We start from the raw sequence: 17,986 nt of genomic DNA, 5'->3' as shown, positions 1-17,986 counted from the left end.
ATAACAACCAGTTCTGCCACCTCCATTTCTGTAGCTATGCTGAGGTTCACTAAGTATCATAGCTTAGCTCTACTTTCAGTCACCTTACAAAATTCCCCAAAATTTGATAATTGGCTCTCGTGAGCAGGTACAAGCCAGTGCTATTACACCACTGGCTGTAGGTCATCTATCACCTTGAGTGATTCAAAATTCAAAAGCTTGGTAGAGTGAGAAAACTGCTTCACTTGGCAGAAAGGCATCTTCAGGTGATGTGATAGCAATTCATCAAGAAATCTGTTCTTGATATCCCAATAAAAAATCCAAAGTAGTAGCTCCACAGCAACTAACCATAAGGGAAGAACTGCATGTCACAAATTGTGCCCACACAGCCTTTCCTGACACTCCCCACATCCCCATTCATGTTAGCAACATAAAAAGTCTACATATGCAGAGCAATGAGAAGTGAAGTTTCATAAGGGTTAGGATTAGGATAAAAATAGGCTGTAGGAGGAGAGACAGTGGGGCATTTGATAAATGAAGAAAAAGGAGATGCCAAGGGATGAGACTATTTGCAAATTACTCAATAGGCCCAACCAAGTGGCTGTTCCTTCTGTTTGTTTTACACCACCCATGCTCTCTCTTCTTTCTTCCTCCTTCTCCTGAATATTTTGTTTTCTGCTCTCTTGTAGGTCCAGAAGTCTCAAGACCAAAAGGAAAGAAAAAAATAAAGACAGAAAAAGGTGAGTTTTCAATTGTCAGTCTGCAATGCTTATGAATTTCTGGAGCTAGAAAGAAGGTAGGGTAGGATGTTGAAATCTATAAAATGCATCTGTGTGGTAAGTGTGATATAAGGCTGGTGTTTTTTCCCCATTTAATAAAAACATTCCTTCCTGTGGAAGGAAAAAGGAAGTGGAAATGCCACATTTAACAAGAGGCATTGTCTCTGATGTAAGGAAAGTGCTTCATCCAAGAAGAGGCACACTTTCCTATATATCAGAAAGGAGGAAAATGCTTCTTTTAAGGCAGCCTTTAAAATCATGTAACCTTAATATTTTTGTTATAAACCTCTGATTTAAACAATTTTAATTCATCAATAATTTGTTTTTCTTCCTGTTAACTTGTTATTTGGCTCCAAAAATGGAGCATTAGTAGATGTAGCAGTGCTGATATTGAGTATTTTTTAGTATTTTTAGTATTTTATTAGGATTTATAGGCCGCCCTTTTCCCTGAGGGGACTCAGGGCGGCTTACAATCATTAGGGAGGGGGTGCAATTCAAAATAAACAATATGTGAGCAAAATAAAGTAATAAAAACACAACTTGCATTCAACATTCAACACTCGGGTGGGGCAAATTAGAGGCTTATCCCCAGGCCTGTTGGGATAGCCAGGTCTTGATTCTGGAATAAAGCTTGATATTGATTCTGGAATAAAGCTTAATGGAAGTTGCCAGATCACAAAAGGGAGTGAGCTCAACACATGGCGCAGGGCAAGAAAATGCTGAAAAGTCTCCTTCTATGCATTTCAGTCTCTGCTTCAAACTATTGCTTTAGAAAGCATCTTTCTAAAGTTGCCAGAGTATCTACCTGTGGTGTGTGTTACATCTCATTGACAGTGATCTATAAAGTAGATCTAAGATGGAGGAATTCATCAGAAGGTGGATTATATCACTTGATTTTACATGGGGGGGGGGGAGGGAGAGAAAATGATTAATCTGAGGCACTTGCTTTTTTGGTCATCATAGTTTGGCCACAAGGGAATTCCTGTAGATTGCTTTATATTTTATATAAATGACCTTTGCAATCATATTACAAGCAACTGCATTCTCTTCACTGATGTATGATATAAAATTATTTAACACCACTGACAATGCTGCTACCCTTCAAAAAGACCTTGACTATGTGTCAGAATGGTCAAACAATTGGAAACTTCAAATCTGAACCAACAAATGCTCTGTCTTACACATTGGCAAAAAATCAGAACACAAAATACATGCTGGGTGGACACAACCTTGTAGATGACTCTCACTCTGTCAAGGACCTTGGAATACTCATATCTAATGATCTAAGAGCCAGAGTCCACTGTAATAACATTACCAAAAAGGCATTAAGAGTTGTTAACCTAATCTTGTGTAGCTTCTTCTCTGGTAATAACATAGTGTTAACTGCAACTCTGGAAAGTGAAAACAATGTTAAAACTATTTAAATGTATGAACAGAAGAACAACAAGCTTCCACAAATATTGGGAATTACAGTTCTAATACATTTGCAATGAGCAAGTTGAGAAAAGCTGGATTATCTGCAATAATGCTCCAGTTCTCTTTTAAAAGATCAAATAGAGCAGGAGTCCTGAAAAGCACCAACATGAACTCCAGGTTGCCTTATCCCTGATTAAAGTAATAACTTCTGAATAATTAAGATAAAGACTGTTGATATATTCATGGGATTGAAGGAAATTAAAATTGAATTGGGGATGGACAGATCATTTTGAACATTTTGCTTTTTCTTCCAGAGAGATGAATCTGATTTACCCTCCCTCCCAACACCTCTGTGGGAAAGTTTTTAATTCAGAATAGCAATGCATGACTTTTTGGGCATTGACATTGCCTTTTGATCCTGTGCCTAGCGAATACTTGTCTTTTCTCCCTTTATTTACAGTAGAAACCTATAAATATCATAAATAATTTCAGTTTTACAACCTGAGAAGCATGTAGAGAGCTCAAGTCAAGGCAGCTCACAACAACAGTAAAACCCAACATCTATAAAACATACCCATAAAATGAAACAAAACCCTGGTGCTATAATCATCCCTTTGGGAAGCTGCACAGCCAGCTCCAACATTTCATTCTATTTATTCTATTCTATCCCAGTGCCTGGGTAAAGAGCCAGGTCTGGGTAAATGTCAAAGGCCTAAAGGGTGGAGGCCTGCTGAATCGCCAGGGGGAAGATGTTTTCTAAGGTAAGGACAATAATTTACAAAAAAACCTTGTTTACAAGATAATGGGCTGTATCAAGACAATCATTTTTTCAAAATAGACTCAGGCTGGGTTCTTGAAAGACTCTTAATCAGATCAGTTGCACATTTTGGTTAGGTTCCTTTTGTGTGACTTAGCTTACTGTGTGAACGCAGCAAGCTTGGTTAATTCGTGGTTCATTGGATTCTGCAAACCCAGAGAATGGTTTAATTTGGTAACCAGCAGCCACCTCTCACTAGGTTTACAGGTACTCATCATTTAATAACTGCCTTGTTTTTGCAACTATTCAGTGATTATGGCGACAAAAAAAATAACTTTATGACCAATCTCTGTATTTATGCTGGATTTGTACACAGAAGTACTGAGATTCTTCTTGAATGATAATTTTTCTGGGTGTGGATGAGGAAATACATGCAGTGCAATAAAAAAAAACTTTATTACTCATAGTTACCTCAAGCTATTTTTACTAAACGAGTTCCTTCATTACTAAGAGAGCTAATTTCAATAAACTTAGAGAGAGCTTGGGAAAGATTCCATGCATCCTCAAGGGGAAAACAACTCAAGAAGCTAGGGAAATTTTGAAAAATGAGATTATAAAAGCCCAGTCAAGCACAATACCAATGAAGAAGAAAAATAACAGCTCATAAAGAACTCTCTCACAAATTGAAAGACAAAAAGGATAAATATAAAAAGTGGAAAGAGGGGGACATAACTAAGGCAGAATATCAGCAAATAGCCCGAGCCTGTAAAGATGAAGTGAAGAAAGCCAAGGCTTACAATGAAGAAAGGCTTGCCACAAAAGTAAAAAATAACAAAAAAAGCTTCTTCCAACATGTTAAAAACAAGAAAAAGGTTAAGGAAACAATTGGTCCATTGCTGGGAGAAAATGGCAAGAAGCTGACAATCAACAGGGAAGAAGCAGAACTATTTAACTCATTTTTTGCATCTGTCTTTACACAAAGAGAAAAAACAGTCCAACCTACCAAAAACAGCACCACAAAAATCAGATTAGGAACACAAGTTGAAATAGGGAAGAAAATGGTAAGTGAGCACCTGTCTACCCTAGACGAGTTCAAATCACCAGGACCGGATGGATTACACCCCAGGGTTCTGAAGGAACTGGCAGACGAGATCTCAGAACCACTGAACTATATCTTTCAGAGATCCTGGAGCACCGGGGAACTGCCAGAGGACTGGAAAAGAGCTGATGTGGTTCCCATCTTAAAAAAGGAAAAAAATAGATCCAGGAAACTATAGACCTATCAGCCTAACCTCAATACCAGGAAAGATTCTGGAAAAGATAATTAAGCAACGAATTAGCGAACACCTAGAAGTAAACAAAGTAATAGCCAAAAGCCAACATGAGTTTGTCAAAAACAGATCATGCCAGACTAATCTTATTGCATTCTTCGACAAAGTGACAAAATTACTGGACCAGAGGAATGCCATCGATATAATTTACTTGGACTTCAGCAAGGCATTTGATAAAGTAGACCATAACATACTACTAGATAAAGTAGAAAAATGTGGGTTAGACAGCATCACCACTAGATAGATTCGTAACTGGCTGACCAACCGCACTCAACGTGTAGTCCTCAATGGAACTGCATCTACATGGAGGGAAGTATGCAGTGGAGTACCCCAAAGCTCTGTTTCAGACCCAGTACTCTTCAACATCTTCATCAATGATCTGGATGAGGGAATAAATGGGGAATTCATCAAATTTGCAGATGACACCAAGCTGGCAGGAATAGCCAACACTCTAGAAGATAGGCTTAAGATACAGAAGGATCTTGACAAACTTGAACATTGGGCACTATCTAATAAAATGAAATTCAATGGTGAAAAAAGTAAGGTTCTACATTTAGGCAAGAAAAACAAAATGCACAGGTACAGTATAGGTGGTACCTTGCTCAATAGTAGCAACTGCGAGAGGATCTTGAAATCCTAGTGGTCAACCATTTAAACATGAGCCAGCAGTGTGTAGCAGCTGCCAAAAAAGCCAACACAATTCTAGGCTGCATAAACAGAGGGATAGAATCAAGATCACATGAAGAGTTAATACCACTTTATAATGCCTTGGTAAGGCCACACTTGGAATACTGCATTCAGTTTTGGTCGCCATGATGTAAAAAAGTTGTGGAGACTCTAGAAGAGAAGAGCAGCAAAGTTGATTAGGAGACTGGAGGCTAAAACATATGAGGAATGATTGCAGGAACTGGGTATGTCTAGTTTAATGAAAAGAAGGACTAGGGGAGACATGATAGCAGTGTTCCAGTATCTCAGGGGTTGCCACAAAGAAGAGGAGGTCAAACTATTCCCCAAAGCACTTGAGTGCAGAACAAGAAGCAATGGGTGGAAACTAATCAAGGAGAGAAGCAACTTTGAATTGAGGAGAAATTTCCTGATAGTTAGAACAATTAATCAGTGGAACAGCTTGCCTCCAGAAGTTGTGAATGCCCCAACACTGGAAGTCTTTAAGAAAATGTTGAATAGCCATTTGTCTGGAACGGTATAGTGTTTCCTGCCTAGGCAGGGGGTTGGACCAGAAGACCTCCAAGGTACCTTCCAACTCTGCTATTGTATTGTATTGTATTGTATTGTATTGTAATAAGGGGGAAAGATGCAAATGTTCCAGGAGGAACTCTGGAACCTGCAGGAAAATTAATATCTTCAAACATTCTACTCTGAGAACACTGTACTCAGTGGAGCTTGAAGGAACAGGGCCTTTAGCTCCAGGGAATTTTGAGAGGTGAAGTCCACACATCTTAAAGTTGCTGAGGTTGAGAAAGACTGCCTTAGAGAATAGCCACTGGGGCTGCAACAGATTCTCATATGATGAGATGCTATTTGCTGCCAACCCCTGCTGCCAAGTAGAAAAATGGCATGGGAGTGTAAACGATGCAGCCTTAAAGGAAGACATTTTCCCTCTGAAATGCTACTCAGATGTCTGTGTGGGTATGGGTGTGCGTATATATACACATAGCTTCTAAGGACGACAAGAAGCATCACTGATAGTGCAGCAAAGTCTCCCGAAGAATCAAGGGTGAAAAATACTGGTAGTTTGAGAAAATTCTTTTAAACAACAGTAAATTTTCAAATCCAGATTTTGGACATTGTCATGAGGAGGCTCAGGCTGTTGCCCCTCATACTTTCTGACTGGCTGAGGACCTTGAAGAGAATCTGACTCTGAATTTATTCCCCTCTCTTCTTGTTCAGAAGCCTCTGAATAAAAGTCCAATGTCTTTGTAGGTTTTGCTGTTGAATATTGTGGGGTTTTTTTGTACCGCCATTTCTGTCCCAACATTTAAATATCCATATTTCCATAACAGTTTCATTACAAGCATTTAAATATTTTCCATTAAAATCTCTGTGAAAGCAGCAAGTTGATAAGAATTGGCATTGGAGCAGCCCAGCTAACATCCAGAAAATCCCCAGATTGAAATGAATAAAGGGAAAGAAAGAAAGAAAGAAAGAAAGAAAGAAGGAAGGAAGGAAGGAAGGAAGGAAGGAAGGAAGGAAGGAAAGAAAGATAGATTATCTGAATCTTGCACATCTGCCAAAGCTCCCAGTATCTCAGGACATTCCAATAAGATCATATGAAATTTTAGGGTGAGAGTACTCTTGTAATATATTTGACCATAAAATGAGATTGCCCACTGATATCCAATTTTAAACAGCTTGCCTTTCCCTGCCATAAGACAACAAGGTCAACAGCAGCACTTGACAGGGAAGGTTTGTTTGTTTGTTTGATTGATTGATTTGTTGGTTAATTATATGCAATCAAGCTGTTTTTGACTCCTAGCACAGAATAACTGGATTTTATCGATGACAATCTATCCTTAACCTGGTCATTCAAGTCTTTGCACCCATCATCATTGTCATTGAGTCCTTGCTGCTGGTCACCCTCTTCTTTTCTTCCCTTCCTCCTTTCCCACCACTGCAGTGAAAACCAGAGAGTTAGCCAGCAGCACTTGAGGGGCAGAACAATCCATAATTTCGAGTGCAACCCTGCTAATCCCATGAGAGAGTATCCGATCACTGTTTTCTGCTTAGCTACCTTATGCTCCAGCTTCTCACTGCCTTCTTACAGATCTCACAGTGAACTGTCTCCTCGTCGCTCCCACAGACATAGCAGCTGTAGTTCTCGGAGCCTTTCCCTTTCCTCGGAATACAGTGGCTGCAAATCCACAGGCAGGTAAGCTGTGGTTGAGTCTGAACTGGCACATTTATAGTGGAGATGCAATACTGTTTATGCATTTAGCCAATTTCTAAGGCTGCCTGATCCTCAAGTAATGCAAAGTGGTGCACAATAAATACTAAAAATGGTAGTAGGGAATACTCAACATTCCAGTAGATTCACAAATTGCTATGGTGTCGAGTCTGCTCGATGAAACCCTCGATGAGGGTTTTTATTTTTCCAGTTTTCTTTTAAAGGGCAGGAACATGAAAGAGGAATGCAACTAAATAGAGTTCATTTTATTTAAGGCAGCCCCTGAAAATCCTTCCTAACTCTAACTGCATCTGTACAAGAACACATATTTCTAAATAAACACACAACTGTTTTGCAACATTGAATTAAAATACAGGTATGGCTGCTCTTCAGTTAGTGTACTGAGCTATAGTATTAACATTATTTGGCAAGAAATGTGTCAGCAAATAGGAGAGAGAGCACTGGATTCAAATCTTGTAAATGTGACTGAAGATAATACCTAATGCAGTAATTCCCATATACGGAAGACATTAGACTGGGGCAACTGGCCTTAAATACCATGGTAAGGACAATAATTTTCTATGCTCTGTACAACTTTTCCAAAAGTAGACTTCCTCTGATTCAGGGGTAGGCAGTGGAAGACCCAGGATGCATGCAGACTCCTCCAAATATCCCCCCACCGCCGCCCCTTTTGGCAATCTGTGGAGTGGCTTGTAACTCTGATTTAATCAGAGCAACAAAGCAGCAAGGCTTTCCATCAGGCTGAGAAATATATAAAAAGCATAAACTCCAAAGTAAGATTAATACAGTTGATTTTTAAAAAATCCCAAAATCTCAAACTCCTCCCCTCATACATGTGTAGAAAAAGGAAAATTACAGCCCAACAGTAAATGCCACATTTTGCATCCCTGACCTGTTGTAATAAACAGCAGCCTTCCCTTCTGCTATCTGCCTTCAGTATGACTTACAAGGATAGACAGTTCCTCTGCCTTCTCTTTTGTCTACAGATTGAGCCCCAAATACAGAGAGGATGGTCAAAGGGCCAGCAGCCACAGATCCAGCCACAGCCCATCCTCCTCTTGCACTGGCCACAGCCGATCAGCCACGCCTCATCAAAATGGGCACAAGGGCAGTGCCCAGAATGGCCGCCATAACCATGGCGCCCTGTTGGAGAAGAAACAGGAGGTATGGATGCTTCTGTTTTTATCATGATTTGAGCCTCACCTATTCCTCCTTTCCAAAACAGCCTTGTCCCCTCCTTTCACTCCTCCCTTACTCTCTTTTGGACACTTTGCTCAAAATATGATGGATGGCAAAGGCTCTGTTGATTCAGAGTGAGATTCCCCATAATTATTATTCTGCTATGACAATTACAATCCAGCAATCTACATCCAAGCAACTTCATATACCTGTGCAATATGAAGGGGCAAAAAAAAAATACATGAAAACATGGGTAGAAATTAGCCGTTTCTCAGGTTTTTAGTTAACATTAGGAATGAGGGGGAAAGTTTGCTGGCAAATCTTTTCAGTTCAAAAAGCTGGAGTGTTGTAAGTGCAAAACATTATAAATCCCATTTTTCTTTCTCTCTCTCTCTCTTGTGCACACAAATACACATAAAAATGCACACACACCTTTATCACCTTTTTTATGGCCTGTTCATTATTTCTGGCAATTGTAGAGATTGTTAACTTTTATCCACAAGCCCCTTCGAGGATAGGAACATTCCTTAAATGAATGGGACAGAGCATATTCTTTATTTACGGAAGATCCCCAGAGGCAGTCTGTAACTGCTTAAACCCCTCAAAAGCCACTAAGTGTTTCTCAAACTTGGTCGCTTGAAGATATGTGGATTTCAATTCCTAGAAATCCCCAGCAACCACAGATCATCCTTCTGTAACCTCTAAATGTATTGAATTACAATTCGTAAAATTCCATTGTTAAGTTGCCAAAAACAGGGAGTTGTCATTCACCATCTTTGGCGGGTGGCAGGATGAGAAAGAAAGTCCATTTAGGACATATAATGCTGAATTCGATGAAGTGTATAAGGCACCTTCCTATTTTGAAGGTATTGTTCACATCGGCTTGTTCTTTTGATGTCAAACATAGCTGGGTGTTAATCAAAATTTCTAGTGACAGGGCAGTGGTTCCTGTCACTATTGTGATATTTTAATAGTAATAATAATAAATTAAAAACTAAAGAATTGTCACTGGGAAAAATAAGGAGCATGATCATCTGTACTGTGAATAGGAGGATGATTCATTCTTGATCATATACTCTCCTTTCTAAAAAGTCAATGAAAGGAAGAATTTGCCATGACACTTTCACCCACAGCTTTTTGGGACAAGTGCTTGTTTGTTTGTGGGCCTTTCGGAAGGAACAAGAGTAGCAGAATCTGGGGGTGGAGTTAAAAGAAGGATAAGCCTAGAATCATAGCCACAAGTGAACTAAACCCAATCTCCCTTGAATTCCGTTGACTCTTATCTAACCCAAGCAGGTGTTAACCATTAATTGAAATGATTCTTGTGCATTAGTGTGATTAGCAATATATCAGTTTAATTGGATCTTCATATGTGGACCTATTCTCAAATTCAAATAACTTCATTTCAGTCATTGACCAGCAGAGGTGGACATAATCTTTCATCCCTAACATTAATCTTCTCAGGTCAATGGAATTCAAAGAACATTGGACTTAGTTCACTTGTGGTTATGTAGGATTCTACTCTGATCTCTCTTTTAATTCCACCCCCAAATTCTGCTACTCTTTCTCTTACACTATCATAAGAATATCATCCAAACCCGACTCAAACATAGTTGGAAACAAGTAATAAATTTGCTCTTGTCCTGCATCAAAAAATTCAAAGGACTGTTATAGAACCATTGATAGTCAAGTAGAATCCACTTTTTTTTCATCCTCATGGTTGCCTCTGGTCCAAATATTTCATAAATGCTCTGAAAAAATTGAAAACTAATTTCACAAAAGAAAGTTACAAGAAACTAGATGTTTTTCAGTTATGCTTTTTTTAAAAATTCTTCAACAATTGGAAATATGTAATGGAAAGAGAATATACAAATCACTTAAAATGATATGAATAATAAAGATCTCATTTGGCAGACTACTTTTTGTCTCTATTAGTAGCATTGCTGGTTGTTCATTCCTTATATTGTAACATATCTGTCATTGGGGGGGGGGGGAGAGAATAATCTGCTGCAGGAATAGGAAATCTGTAGCCTTTCAACTATTGTTGAATTCCAATCCCACCAGCCCTATCCAATATCCAACAGATTCCCAGCTATTTGCTTTCTGACAAGAATCTTCTTAGGAAGCCTTTGGTATAACTGAGATTGGGAGGCAATAACAGGCCCAGAATCACCCAATGAGTTTCACGGCAGAACTCAATGAGTGATTGATTACTAAAGTGATCCAATGTTGAAGTGATCTGGCAGTAAAATTTCAGGCAACATAGAGATGGAAGGAAAGGTCATTACATTTTCAGGATGACAGAGAGCACTTGGAAGAAGTCTTAGCTCAGTTGACCTCAGATGTCTTACAATATGTCAAATGATTTTGGATGAAAAGCTTCTTATTCATTGTCAATCTCTTACTTGCAACTTGTTTTGACCCAACTCTGGCTAATGAGATTGGATGGCACTACTGCTCTATTTGAAGACTCTGAGACTCTGACCTTAGAGACAGTGTCAGGCGTTACACGATTTTCTGTTGCCAGTCTCTTCAAGAGGCATTTAGCTGTATTGAGCCATATGTATTGAGACTTCATTTCTGGGTGAGGGGTGTTCAGGCTTGGGCTGATCACAACCACTGGTGCATCATGCTCCAGTATGGAATCCATTACCTAAAAACAGAGCTCCTGATCTTCCCAATTGTTAATGATTTATTAAAGCAAGCTCCTGCAAATCATCTTCACAGAGAACTCAATAGGGCTCTGTATTTCTGCTCAGCTTACCCATTCTTTTTTCTTGATCATAAGCCTTACCTCCATTTTGTGTCTCAAAACAACATTTGCTTTTTGTTATTCTTATCATTTTTATTTTTCTTCTTTCCATATACAAAACATACATGCATGTACACATAAACACACAGTATAGTATTTATTTCATTACTCATTTCAATTTTATGCTTTTTGCTTTTAAAACAAAGCTTTAAAGCATAATGTGACTTGTATGCCCTGAGATATGGATAAATTAGAGAACAAAATGGGCTTTGGAAACCTCAGTAGAGGCCACCTGATTTTACTATCTGCCTGAATCCCTATTCCAGCATCAGTTTCATTGAAGCAGATAATTTTTTCTCCAATATCAGCTGTGATTGAGCAATCAATTCACTATTAATGCAGAGATCCAAGATAATGATTTAATTTCAGAAGAAATAACCAATAATAGTTGGATGAATCCAAGTTAGTGAAACTGCCTTAAATCCTAATATGTAATCTATTAATATGCTTCACATCTCTGAAATTTGAGAAATATTTATTTAAAAGTGATTTTTTTAAAAAATAACTAGATTTAAACATTCTAAAATAAAGCCCTTCTTGTCCTGCTTCACATTTTCCTGTTTTAAATATCAATGGCCAATTATCTGAAACTGTACTTTTCTTTAGCTCCCAATTTGAAATACGACATTATAAAGCTTGATCTCTTGCCCAGTAGAAACAGGAAAGAGGGTTAGAGGGGCCTTTATTTCATTTTGATTTCTTCCACTTTGTAATATACAGAAGTGCAAACCATTCGCTTTTTCTTTTTTCTCTATTGTCATACACACACACACACACACACACACACACACACACATACACACATATACATATACATACACATACATACATACATATATATATATATATATATATATATATATATATATATATATATACATATATACATATATACATACATACATACACACACACACACACACACACACACACACACACACATGTGTTACTGTAGAACCCTCCAGACAATTAAGAAATGCACAGATATCTTTCTCTATTTATTTATGACTCTTAAACATTTTGGTCTCTTAGATTTCATGTTTAAAAGGGAAGACAATTACATACATTGTTAAATAAACTTTACTTAAAGTTTAGCTTTTGCCAAGTAGAAAGATATGTTAAGCTGTTCCAGAGATTCTTTTAAGATAAAAGGCAGAAAAGTTGGAATAAAATGAAAACTTTTGAATCCAAATATATTCCAATAAAATTATCAGGAAAAATCAGAATATGAATTATCTTCCTTCACTTGGTCATTAGGCTAATTATAAGATTCCATATCCTTATCTCTGGTTTTAGAGACACAGAAATTAGGAACTTTTTTGCATCTAAACCAGAGAGGCATACAGTGATATTCCAAACAATAATATTAACAATGTTGAATTTTATTTTTATTAAGGTAACATTAAGCAAAATCAAACTTCGTTTTTGTTCTGCCCAGCCCTCTATTTATCCTGGCTCTACCCACCTTATAAAATGTAACCACAACACACCATTAAAGATTACAAGCTGCCTGTGCCCTGAATTACTAACTCCACATTAGTATGTCTCCAAACACCAGCTACTGGAGAATAGGAATTGGGGAGGACTGTAGTCATCGGTAGAAAAGGGTGGAGGTGAGGAAAACAACTGCACCCCAGTATTATGACACAAGTGCCATCCTTTATCTATCCTTGGTAGAACACCAACTTCTCTGAACTGATATCTTTGGTAGGTTTTCAACTTATAAAATAAAATCAGCAGTATTGCTGCTCACTTATCCCCAAATCATCCAATTTGCTCTGGAAAATCAATTAAAACAACTTGAGAGGTAGATATAGGACTAAAACTCTATTAAACTCAAAGAGATGTTGACTTACCTTCTAAAGAGAAACTTTTAATATTCATGTCAACTTTTCACACTAGTGGGCCTCCTTTACAGCTCTTTCTTTCGGTCCATACACTACCCTCTCATTTCTCAATGCGCCTCTCCCCCCCCCCCCCGGTTATATCTTTCCCTCATGGTCACCTGATATAATGCCTCCATCTTTTGAGGGAAATTACTTTTGGCCTTTCCCCATTACAAAGAGAACCTTAAATCTTGACATTTTCTGTTTTCATCTGCTGCTTTACTTGCATGCTGTTGGGACTTTTTGTTTCCTTTAAAAATTTTAAATGTTACATAGTAACTTTTTAAAATTTTATTTCCCAATGGCTGTGCTATTTAGACAATTGGTAAATTTGCCAATACATAGATAGCAAAAAATATGTTTACCTTGATGGATTAAAAAAAAGAAAAAAGAAAAGCTGAGTCAAAAGAAAACTCAGAGCAAAGCAAAGGGGTCTGAAGTGCATTACTAAAGAGTCATTGTCTTTTTCCCATTCTGCCCTCCAAATGTGGAGATTATTGTTTCTTTTTTTATTATTGCATTCCTGATCAAACAGAAGGTAGGTATTTTTCTCCCTCCGCACGTTCACTTCTACAGATCAGCCTGTTGAAAAGCACCGTAGTTTGATTAAATGTTATTTTTCTGTCTTTCTATTTCTCTCTCTCTCTGTATCTCTCTTTCATTCTTTCTCTCCTTCTTTCTCTCTCCTTACGCTTGTCTCTTTTTGGTGGCTCTGTACAATTTTCATTGTATTTTTTTAAAACAGCTACAAAATCATGCTTTTCTTTTTCCCCGTGTTTTTTCTTTCTTTTTTCTTTTTAAAAAAATTGTTATATTGTTAGAATGCATTTCTGTGTGTTTTCAGCTCTTCGATCTTGTGTTTGTTTTCATAAATGGTATAATTATGTCAGCTGATTTGATTTCCTCTGTGTGGTTTAAGTATGATTTTTAATATGGCTGATTAAACATAAGTCATTTAATGATCCCCATTAAAGAATCTTTAAATAGAATGACTATCCATAGAATCCTCATCATTGTACTTATGTACTGATTTAGTGGTTGCTGACTTTGCAAAAGCTATGAAAAAGATCATTCCAAATATACAGTAGTAATCATAACTTTGTATACTGTACACAATTCAGAAACATAAAGGTTTCTATTTAAACCAAAGCATTAGTTTCAAAGGAAGCAAGTATAATTTTAACAACCTTAATAATCTTAAAATATCACCTAGACAGGGTTTGATAATGAAGTACAATACAGGTAGTCCTTGTTTAGTGACCACAATTGGCAACAACAACTGAAGTGGTCACTAAGTGAAATCATGAATATGTTACTTCTGCTTTCCTTTGTTCTACAGACTGGGAAGGTTGTAAACGTGAGGATTGGTCATAAAGTTTCTTTTCTGTCACCATCATAACTGCAGATGGTTGTTAAATAAGGTAGTTGCTAAATGAGGACTGACTGTATACATTTTTAGTTTGCCACAAACATTTATTTGTATTTAAAATGGTGACTCCTGATGATGTTCCAAGTTGGGCTAGACTTCATAGGACATCACTTCATGGAAAGTTAAAAGAAGTTAAAAATTAGAAGAATAAGATAAATGCCAGTGTATGGCTAGAATAACATTGTTTTGGAGTGACTCCATTGACTAGATATGACTCTGATGCAACTTTCAGGAATGTTTACAGCAAAGTAAGCATTCAGATGCCTTTTTTCTTATTGGGATGACATTGTCAAACAATGTAGGAAAGCAGCTTCTCTGATGGTTTGCTCTCCCACTCATTCCTATGTGGCCAGTCTAGGATATCGTCCCTCCTTCCCTCAAAACCTCTCCACTTTGTCCCATATATTTTGAATTATCTTAAGAAAATGGACATGATTAGCTCTAAAACATATGAAGTTTTTTTAAAAAATAGCCTTGAAAATACCGGAAAGGATAGCCAGCTCTAAAAATTCTTGACCTATATCAGGTGTTTTTCTCTGGACTTTAAACTCTTCTCATTCAGCAAAATAACACATTATAAAGGGCCATAATCAATAAGGATTTGAATTTTTGGAGGTCCTTCTCCATGCATTCCATAGCCAATTACTTCAAAGGTTACTTAAAATTATATCCATTCTTCTTCTCCTGTAAAGTTTACTTGGTCATCCTTTTGTATACTCAGATTTTTTTCCCCTCCTTAGCTTTGCTTAGGGATAAAGCAGCCTTTCCCAACCTAATGTCCTCTGGATTTAGTTTTGGTGGAAGCCCAACATATCTGGAGGGTACTGGATTGGGAAATATTAAGGTAAGGCAACTGGTGGGATTGGCCTCAACCTATTCCAAAGCATAATCCTCCATCCTCTTTGCTTTACCCTTTTGCCCCCTGTATTCTGATATCTGAACAAGAATTCCTCAGTCCCTTATCCTCGTGTGTATGAACAGTAACATTATAGGGTTCCTCCCAAGTTTTTCAAGGCTGGCAAACATTTGCTTGCCTGTCATGGTTCACATTTTGGGAAGCAGCAGCAGAAATTAAACATCTGCTGTACAGTAAAGCAAATACCATTATCACCCAAATCTTAATCCTACAAAATACTGAATGCCAGAAAGCTCAAGCTATGTGGTAGATTTCAAGATCTGTTTCTGATATTGACTTTCTGCAGTCAATTGACCTAACATGCAATACCTAAACAACTGAATTGGGCCAAACAATGCACACACCCCAATAGAAGCATACTCCACTATGCTTCCAATTATTTTCTGGGGATAAATTAATTTGCTCCATCTAGTGCATGTTTATAAGCCTCCTATTTTCCTGGTTCAAATCAGACCCTCCTTGCTTTTCCATCTTATACTGTTTATTGCAGGGGACATTTGTAATGTAGCAAGTCTGACTTGCATCAAGAAATGTCCAGAAAGCAAAAGATTGTTAGAGGTTCCTGCAAGATAGTTCACTGATATGGAGACCATTTCTCCAATGATCCTCCTCTGATTTAATGCACACATTCATAAACACACAAGCACAACCTTTTAATAAGCTCTTTTTATCAACCAAGCATAAAGCATTTTGCAGTCTACCAAAACAGCACTTCAACTCAGGTTAAGAAGCACAGAAAGATTGGAATTACTTGCAGTATTGGGATCCCCCATGCATGTCAGAAATGTCACAACTGAGCTCAGTTGTGGACAAAGCCCTGCATAACGAAACAGGGCTTGGAAGGGATGGATATATTACCACAGTTGTCTAATTAATTAACTCATATTAGAATAATTACACATGGAACAGAAAGAACAAGCTGCTCACCACTTCTTGATCGATTTTTCCATCATAATTTGACAAATGTAATCCTGCTGGAGCAGAATTCAAGACAAATCCATTATGGAAAAAATATTATTTGATCTAATGCTGGCACCAAAAAAGTCAAGGTGCATACTCTGTAGGTAGAAAACAACTATATCATCTCTGTACCTCCTGCCCTTTCTGGCCTGAATCAGATGGTTTTCACAATCACCACCCCAATTCCAGTTCCAGTACGTACTTAACACTTTGAAGGAGTTAAAGACTGTTGCCTGAGCTCATGGTGGTGCTAGTTTGGTGGTGGAAATGCTAACTTTTCAGAATGACATATACTGATTTCCTTTTGTTTTCTTGTTCATGCTGAAGCCTCCATAGCGTGCCTCACTGGTAGGTATATACATTTTAGAAGGATTGCTAACTCTCTTGAGATTTAGTTGGGCATGCTTGGAAAAGGTAGATTGGCCACCAGCTGAGCCCAGGCTGAACCCCCTCAGCAGGATTGCCATTAACCAGCCCCCTGATGTTAACCAGTGGAGCTCCTTAGATCCAGCAACCCCAAAGCAAAGGGCAACGTTTAGATACGTCCTTTTGCAACCACTGCCATTTGAGAGGCTATTTTGACCTTATTGATTGATTGATTTAAAACATTAATTCATATAGTTGCCCATCTTACAGCCAACTCTGCAATCGACTTTGAGATATGATATACATGTTTTTGCCAATGGAATATAATTCAAGTGATTGAAATTTACAGAGCCCAAAAGAAAGAGATTCCTTTCATATCCTGGCAAGCTTGCTAAAGGCTTTCCAATCCTTTCCCAATGTTCCAGTTTTCAAATCATTACCCAGTTTTTCTTTTGAGATTAGTTAGAGGATATTTTTCCTTTTCATAGATGCATGCAAACTGTGTTATAATTTTTAAAGTTCCAATCCCTTTCCCCATATTTCTACAAGTCAACTCTGAAATAGTAAGAATAGGTGTCTTCTATCTTCCTTTAATTTTTAATAAGCCTGACATATCTATGACAGGACATTTTAGAAAATAGAAGCATTATTCCTGCTGTTTATTGGAGTAGTTTTAGACCACTGAGCATCATAAATAGGTTTGGTTTACAAGTTTATTAAAAAAAACAAAAGATGGAAGAGACCCTTCAAATATCTCATTACCCACTCTGGATTTTCTTTTCAAGGAAATTACTAATGGTAGCCTGTCATAATTAGCAGCACTTGTCCCGTGAGAGATCAACTGGCAGTGAAATATTTAAGTTTGCTTCCAGCAAGATTCATTGTGTATATCTTTTATAATTCTTCAGAATTATTAAAATCCATTTGCTGCCCCAGTATTTATTATCATTTATTGTTTGGAGGATTTAAAATAGATAGCTAAGTATATGGAAACAAGTAAAAAAGATTAAAGGGACAAGGCATACTTAGCTTGGAGAAAAAACAATTATTGTGTATATGTTAATGCTCTACTGCAGTATTTTTCAACTTTGGCAATTTGATGATGTGTGGACTTCAAATCTCAGAATTTCCCAGCTGACATGGGCTGGCTAGGGAATTCTGGGAGTTGAAGTCCATACATTTTCAAGTTGCCAAGCTTGAGAAATACTGCTATATAGATTCTTGAAGGACTATCACTAAGAAATAAAGACTTG

General features: G+C 37.6%; 1 protein-coding gene across 2 annotated transcripts in view; it reads left to right on the top strand.

The window, feature by feature from the left end:
• Positions 1-17,986, top strand: part of SRRM3 (serine/arginine repetitive matrix 3) — a 202,602-nt gene that overhangs the window by 158,641 nt on the left and 25,975 nt on the right. For both annotated transcript variants that reach the window (XM_087717268.1, XM_087717267.1), the window contains 3 exons: positions 669-719; positions 7,045-7,149; positions 8,172-8,349. In XM_087717268.1, the coding sequence (XP_087573394.1) occupies positions 669-719; positions 7,045-7,149; positions 8,172-8,349 (334 nt within the window). The remainder of the gene's footprint in view (positions 1-668; positions 720-7,044; positions 7,150-8,171; positions 8,350-17,986) is intronic.

The sequence above is a fragment of the Thamnophis sirtalis genome, unplaced genomic scaffold (genome assembly GCF_051295495.1).
Source record: "Thamnophis sirtalis isolate CommonGarterSnake01/CBP01778 unplaced genomic scaffold, rThaSir2_p1.2 scaffold_6, whole genome shotgun sequence".
NCBI classification, from domain to species: domain Eukaryota; kingdom Metazoa; phylum Chordata; class Lepidosauria; order Squamata; family Natricidae; genus Thamnophis; species Thamnophis sirtalis.
The sequence above is the reverse complement of the archived record's forward strand: the minus strand, read 5'-3'. Positions and strand labels throughout refer to the sequence as shown.